This window comes from Thamnophis sirtalis, unplaced genomic scaffold, assembly GCF_051295495.1.
Source record: "Thamnophis sirtalis isolate CommonGarterSnake01/CBP01778 unplaced genomic scaffold, rThaSir2_p1.2 scaffold_9, whole genome shotgun sequence".
Lineage (NCBI taxonomy): Eukaryota > Metazoa > Chordata > Lepidosauria > Squamata > Natricidae > Thamnophis > Thamnophis sirtalis.
The window spans coordinates 18,320,328-18,327,760 of NW_028261389.1; the positions used below are offsets into that span (position 1 = coordinate 18,320,328).

The window sequence follows — 7,433 nt, forward strand, 5'->3', positions numbered from 1 at the left end:
TTCTTTCCTTTTGCTTCCCCTTTTCCTTCCTTCCTTCTCCCCTTCCCCTTTTCCTCTCTTCCCTCCCTCTTTCTTCCCTTCCCTTTTCCTTCCTTCTTCCCTTCCCCTTTTCCTTCCTTCCTTCTCCCTTTTTCCTGTCTTCCCTCCCTCCTTCTTCCCTTTTCCTTCCCCTTTTCCTTCCTTCCTTCTCCCCTTCCCTCTTTCCTTCTTTCCTTCCCTTTTCCTTCCTTCCTTCCTTCCTTCTCCCCTTCCCCTTTTCCTTCCTTCTTTCTTCCCCCTTTCCTTCCTTCTCCCCTTCCTCTTTTCCTCTCTTCCCCCTCCCTCTCTCCCTCCCTCCCTCCCTTCCCACTCGATTTCGTGGGGACCAGGAGGCTGCACCATCTACAGAGCCAGGGCTGCTGCTTTATTGATTGACTTGCATTTCCAGCATCTCCCCCGCCCCCTTTGGCGCTGCAGCAGCAGCAGCAGCAGCCGGGAGAGAGAGGGAGGGAGGGAGGGAGGGAGAGAAAGAGAGCAGGTGGACAGTTGAGAGAGACTGCGGTGAAGCTGCCCTGGAGACATGGCGGACCGGTGCCTCTGAATAAGCAAAAATTGAGCGCGGGGGTGGGGTGGGGGAGGGCGAGGAAACAGGCGCCCTCCCGGTTCCTCCTTTCCCTCCTTCCACAGCGCAATTATGCTGTCCCTATGTGGAGCGGCCGAAGGACAAATGGTGCAGCAGCCTCGGGGGGCCTCGGACTCCTTCCCCTTACCCCTTCTTCTTCATCTTGCATCCCATCCTCTCCCTTGGCCTTAAGCTGAGGTAGCTGACCGCTTCCCAACAACACCCCAGGGCGAACTGTTGTCCATCTATCCATCCATCCATCCCTCCTGTGCCTGCCTTCATCCCTCCCTCCCACTTCTTCCCATCTGTCTCCATCCTTCTTTTCTTCCTCTCATTCTCTATCTCTTTCTCCTTTTCCTCCCCCCCCCCAACATCTCCTCCTCCTCCCCCTCCCCTCCCTGCTGCCACCACCATCCTCCAAAGCTATGGCTGCAGAAAAGATCTTGGAGACCCTGGATCACTATAAATCGGAGATTGAGCGGTTGACCAAAGAACTGACTGAGACCACCCATGAAAAGATCCAGGCGGCTGAATATGGGCTGGTGGTCTTGGAAGAGAAGCTGACCCTTAAACAGCAGTACGATGAGCTGGAAACTGAATATGATGTCCTCAAACAGGAGCTGGAGCAGCTGAGAGAGGTGAGTTGGCTTGGGAAAACCCGGCTGATCTCATTCATCCTTCATTTTCCCCACCTCAATATGGTACCATATTTTGGGGGGATTTGTTTGTTTTCTGTCTTGATTCCTGGTACGTGTCATGTGTGCGTAAAAAAGAGAAAGGGGAGGAAAATACCCTTCAGATCTCCTTGCTTTGTGATATGTTCTGAACTATTTCGCCTGAAAAGAAGCTTATTGTAGGCCAAATGTAGTTCTGAATCTGGATCTGTAAATGTATGCTAAGACTGAAATGGCAGTGATTCATGCAAGATACAAAGACCAGGACTGGTCAACAAAGATGCTCAAAAGTTATTAAGGATCTGATATTTTAAACGTATTACTGATCAAAATAGGGCAATGGATGCACTGCTTAACTATGTGTAGACTCGACTTTTTGTTTTTTTGATATTTGAGGGTAAACATGTATCTCTCACTGAATAGCTTGGCTTATGTTCAGAAAAAAAAAACATTTAAAAGGAAACACGAACATCTTTACATTTTTAAAAACTAACAATTCTGTATTACGTTTGTTTTCATCCTTTCATAATTTTTACCTGTCAATGGAATCCACCATAGGTAGCCATTTCTGCCTAGAAAGATATATTTGATCTGGGTCAATCAAGTTTGCCTTATAAAAATATCTAACATGTATGTAATCTGTGCATGTCACTGAGCAATCTGTATTTCTTTTGCGTATTATTGAAAAGATACAAGCAAAGATTTATAATCTCATAATGCAGATCACTGATAGGTATTTACGATGAAGTAATCAAATGGTGAATTCTAAATTCATATTTATTTGTGTCCATATATGCTATATTACAAATAGTAGAAACCTAAAGGTGAATATAAAGGTGAAGTATTAGCATGGGAATAAATATAACACAATGAATCTAGCAAATATATGTGCATAATTTTGACAGAAATGCCCACAGAAAATATCAGTAGTGACTGAAATGGCTGGTTTCTTTCATCAACATTTATTTATTTAATTGACGCTTTTTAATCCTGCCTTTATTACTTTATATGTTACTCAAGGCAGTGAATATATATAATATATAATACCCCTTTCTCCTTCTGTTTTCCCCACAAGAACAACTCTGTGTGATGGATTGGGTTAAAAGAGAGTGATTGACCTAAAGTCACCTAGCTGCCTTCATGGCTATGGCAGGACTAGAACTCACAGTCTCCTGGTTTCTAGGCCAGTACTTTCACCACTGTACCAAACTGGCAATATTCTTTGGGATGTGGGCTCAAGTGAAAAATTGACCTTGTTCCCTCAAACCTTCTGGGTCCTGGCTTTAAAGTTTAGAAGAAATTACCTTTTATGTCTCTACGTATCAGATGTGATGGAGTACAACTCTCATAATTCTCACTGAAGATGGTGAACTTGTTGAAGAAAGTTGACTATTGCTGATAGGAACAGAAATTCACCCCACAGGGTTGTTGTAGGGAAAATAGAAGGAATAAGGCCCATTAGTCATGTTTGCTGTTTTCGACTTCTTTATAAAAATAATAAAAGTGGGATTTAAAACAAATCTTTAAAAAAGATCTAAGATACATCTATGCCATGAAGCCAGCATCAACCACATGACTGATCTTGAACATTTGGCTTTGATTAGTACTTGATTTGGAGACCACCTGGAAATACTAGGATCATAGGTGAAGCTGGAAATTGAAAAACATTTCGCACATGATCACCAGAAAGATTTTCCCACCACAGCCAGGAAAGCTACATTGATTGTCCATGAAGTCATCATGAGTTGAGTTAGACTTGAAGGAGACTTTATGAAATAAAAGTCACACACACACACACACACACACACACACACACACACACACACACACACAGCCTTTATTGTCATTGTACAAAATAAATACAACAAAATTGGTTACTAACATCAACGTTAGTTACTACGGGAAAATGTATTAGTAGGATATCAAAAGATGGAGGGTTTTATTTTTTACACATTTGCTTGGCAGAGTGTAGTCTGGATGAGAAAAGGATGAAGAAGATAAGTTCTACCACTAGGCATCTGATAGCTCCAGGGGAAAAGGAAGGCATTGCTGAAGAGTTCATCGGGAGCAAGAGAATGACTAGGCAGGTTGGCATGGAGGAGGATGACATATACCGTATTCATAAGCCAGGAAGTGAAGATAAAGAGAGCTCATTTCCAGTAGCAACCTGAGTATGTGTGTAATGAAGAAACTTCTCAATTGCTTGGAAGAGAGGTAAATCCAATGTGTTCTCTGCTGATGTCCAATATCCTGGCTGAAGTGATATATAGTTCATTTGTAGTCATGAAGAAATATCACGGTAATGCTTGGATGCTGTTACATAAAGAGATTTCATTGTTCCTTTTTAAGAAATGGCAGTGGTAATTTTATAATTTTATGGATAATTCTCAGCATTTTCATAAAATAGTACAGATAGTCCTCGATGTATGATCACAACCCCAAGATTTATGTTTCTAAGCAAGACAGTTGTTAAGAATTTTGCCCCACTTTACAACCTTTCTTGCCACAGTTGTTAAGTGAATCACTGCAATTGTTAAGCTATCTGCACAGTTGTTAAGGGAATCTGGCTTCCCCATTGACTTTGCTTGTCACAAGTCGCAAAAGGTGATCACATGACACCCCTCCCCCCGGAACATTGCAACCGTCATAAATATGAGTCAGTTGCCAAGCTTTTGAATTTTGATCATGTAATCATGGGGATGCTGTTGTAAGTGTGAAAAATGGTCATAAGTCACTTTTTTCCACGCCACTGTAACTTTCAATGAACAGTTCACTGAAGAGTTGTAAATTGAGAATTACCCTTAATTCTGATATTAAAATCCATCATAGCAAAATAATGTACAGTATATAAATAGAATAACAGAGCTGGAAGGGACCTTGGAGGTCTTCTAGTCCAACCCTCTGCCTAGGCAGGAAACCCTACACCACTTCAGACAAATGGTTATCCAACATCTTCTTAAAAACTTCCAGTGTTGGAGCATTCACAACTTCTGGAGGCAAGTTGTTCCACTGATTAATTGTTCTAACTATCAGGAAATTTCTCCCCAGTTCTAAGTTGCTTCTCTCCTTGAATAGTTTCTACCCATTGCTTCTTGTTCTACCCTCAGGTACTTTGAAGAATAGTTTGACTCCCTCTTCAATGTGGCAACCCTTGAGATATTGGAACACTGCTATGATGTCACCCCTAGTCTTTCTTTTCATCAGTTCCTGGGCCCAGGAACCATAGACCAAGTAATATTTTGCTTAAAACATGCCCACAGTAAAGAGACAGACATTGGCTCAGTTCAAAGAGCAAAAGAAAAGTTACTGAGCCTATTTTGTAGGAACACTCTTATTTCTTCTAAAACATTTTCTCTAAACATAATAGCATTGCTTAAAAAGAAAACAAAATCTTTTCTTCGTGTCTTTATGTAGATCCCATGCAGATACATTTAGATTTACTCAAATGATTTGATTAAAGCCCATAAGATTTCTTTAACTAAGTGATAACCTTATTCATATGGACTAAAAAAAAGCAATGTACTATTTTTTTTAGTTTAATTGATTATGTTAAAATTTAACTGGTCTGAAATACAACAAATAAAATGGGATTGAATTAATAGCTCAATAAACCTTGTCAGTTTTGGAAATAATCTCCTAATTGGATTTACCCTGTGATAATCCAGTCTTAGTATTGCGTCTATACAATGTATAATGTGTATTATAGAGATATACAAATCCTGTAACGAGTGCAGGGAGAACTTGCACAGCTTATTAGTTTTCTACTCCTCCTAGGTTTTCTATTGGGTGAAGTACTTCTGAATATATAAAGCAAGGGTGTACAATCTTGGCGACTTTAAGAATTGTGGACTTCAACTCCCAGAATTCCTCAGCCAGCCATGCTCCTGAGTGATTATATTTGCATCTGTATGCTTGCACAGCCATTTTGCACAGCTGCATACCCTGCAGAGGCGGCTAAAAATAATTTAAGAAGCAGCTACACTAACCAGAATGAAAAAAAAAAAAAGACACATCTTATTTTTATTGGCGTGATGTAATTCTGGCATTGTTGTCCACTTATTTATTCATTAATACATTTTGTAAGACTGCCCAACTCAAACAATGAGGCTCCAGGTCAGGGGTGTCCAAACTTGGGAACTTTAAGACTTGTGGACATCAAGTCCCAGAATTTCCCAGCATGGCTAGTTCCCAAGTTTGGACATCCCTGCTCTAGATAACACCTTTTTTTGGATAATCGTCTCCTCACCTGCTGTGTTCTTGTGTCTATTTATTTGTAAACTTATAGTCCATCACCAGATTCTGGGGTCTTCTTGGATGTCTCACTTCCTTGAGGCTGCATTCTTCTGCCCCAGTGAATTCAGCAGGACTTTATTTTGTATAGAAACATCTACAGTAGGTCTCTAGATTTTTTTAAAAAGCTTTATGGGGAAAGCAGAGCAAAAGGCTCCTTGTGCTGTGTCAGTCTCTATGTCATTCCATACCGGGATAGAAAGCGGTTGATTTTATTGGGTGCACTGTGGCTTGCTGATTGAGTCTCGACACAGTGAACACCAATTGCTGAGTTGGTCTTATATTTAGTGATTGCCATTTAGGCTTAATACAACAAAGTCCTCAATTTTGTTGCCATTCTTTTTTTTTCTGATTGTCATCAAACTGAGCAGTGCCAATACACTTGTGTCATATCAATGTTGTTATGATAGAATTTTACTCTTATATCATACATACATAAACAAATACATACATATTCATATAGACATGCACACACACGTACATACACACAAAGACACATATGCACACACCACATACATTGATTGATTGATTGATTGATTCATTCATTCTTAGACTTTTCATGATTATATTTAGCAAAATTCTTCATAAAAGTTGTGCTTTGAAGGAAGAAAGCATCCACCTTAGCCTGCATAGAAAGTTAAACTTTAGGATATATTGTTGTTGTTGTTATTGTTGTTGTTAGTTACGAAGTGATGTCCAATCCATCGTGACCCCATGGACAACATTCCTCCAGGCCTTCCTGTCCTCTACCATCCTCTGGAGTCCATTTAAGCTCGTGTCTACTGCTTCAGTGACTTCATCCAGCCACCTCATTCTCTGTCATCCCATTCTTCTTTTGCCCTCAATCTTTCCCAGCATTAGGCTCTTCTCCAGTGAATCCTTCCTTCTCATTAGGTGGCCCAAAATATTTGAGCAGTCAGAGTTGATCTCCTCTAGGACTGACCCGTTTGATTGCCTTGCAGTCCAAGGGACTCACAAGAGTCTTCTCCAGCACCATAGTTCAAAGGCCTCAATTCTTTGGCGCTCAGCCTTTCTTATAGTCCAACTTTCACAAGGATATATACCTACTCCCCAAACCACAACTTCTGTTAGAAATTATTAAGCAGGGAGAATGCAGAAGCTTCATGTTGTGATAAGGAACACCCAAGTTACTTGAATGTGGATATGTTCTAAATGGAAAACTGCCAAGCTATATATGGTAACATATACTGTATATTAGCTAGCTAATGAATATGGATTTCTCTCCCTCCCTCCTTCCCTCCTTCCCACACCAACACAAGCAAAAACATACCAACATGCAAACACATTATTCATTGTTCAGGACACTTTGAGGGATGTGTCTCAAATCATCATGTAATGAAGTTTATAACACTCTGCTTAGCATGCTAACCATTTCCAACATGTTTTGACCTCTGGTATTTCAGTGTTCTGGGAGGTCTCCCCTATTGATGTAACACACACAATTTGTAATACTGTTGTTGTGTATACGTCTCCACACTCAGACTACAGGATAATTTTGAAGCAAGCTGACTGGTTACCAGTACAGAACAAGTTTATGGCTGTAGGAAAAATACTATACAACATCTAATTCCAGCAGCTAGGTCAGTTTAAGACAACACCAATTAAAAATACATGAAAACATAAACGCATCCAAATAATTTGGGATGGAAAATGATAACATAGTAGTACTTCCTCTTTAAAAAGTCATCAAAGATCATCATGGTTTAATGATGATAACTGGGGCTTCCTTGTTAAGCAATGTGGCCATAAAGAGAAAAATCACATGACCATGTCCACTTATAACTTTTGAGGCTGATCATAAGTCCCTTTGTCTGATGCTGTTGTAACTTTGAATGGTCATTGAATGA

The 7,433-nt window shown here is 40.3% G+C and overlaps 1 protein-coding gene across 7 annotated transcripts in view; it reads left to right on the top strand.

Moving 5' to 3' along the window:
* The first annotated feature begins 471 nt into the window (after nucleotides 1-471).
* Nucleotides 472-7,433, top strand: part of BICD1 (BICD cargo adaptor 1) — a 116,402-nt gene continuing 109,440 nt past the window's right edge. For 3 of the 7 annotated variants that reach the window (XM_087722979.1, XM_087722973.1, XM_087722974.1), the window contains exon 1: nucleotides 472-1,239. In XM_087722979.1, the coding sequence (XP_087579105.1) occupies nucleotides 1,027-1,239 (213 nt within the window). In that variant the 5' untranslated portion in view covers nucleotides 472-1,026. The remainder of the gene's footprint in view (nucleotides 1,240-7,433) is intronic. The other 4 variants (XM_087722976.1, XM_087722977.1, XM_087722975.1 and 1 more) reach the window with 3 other exon arrangements.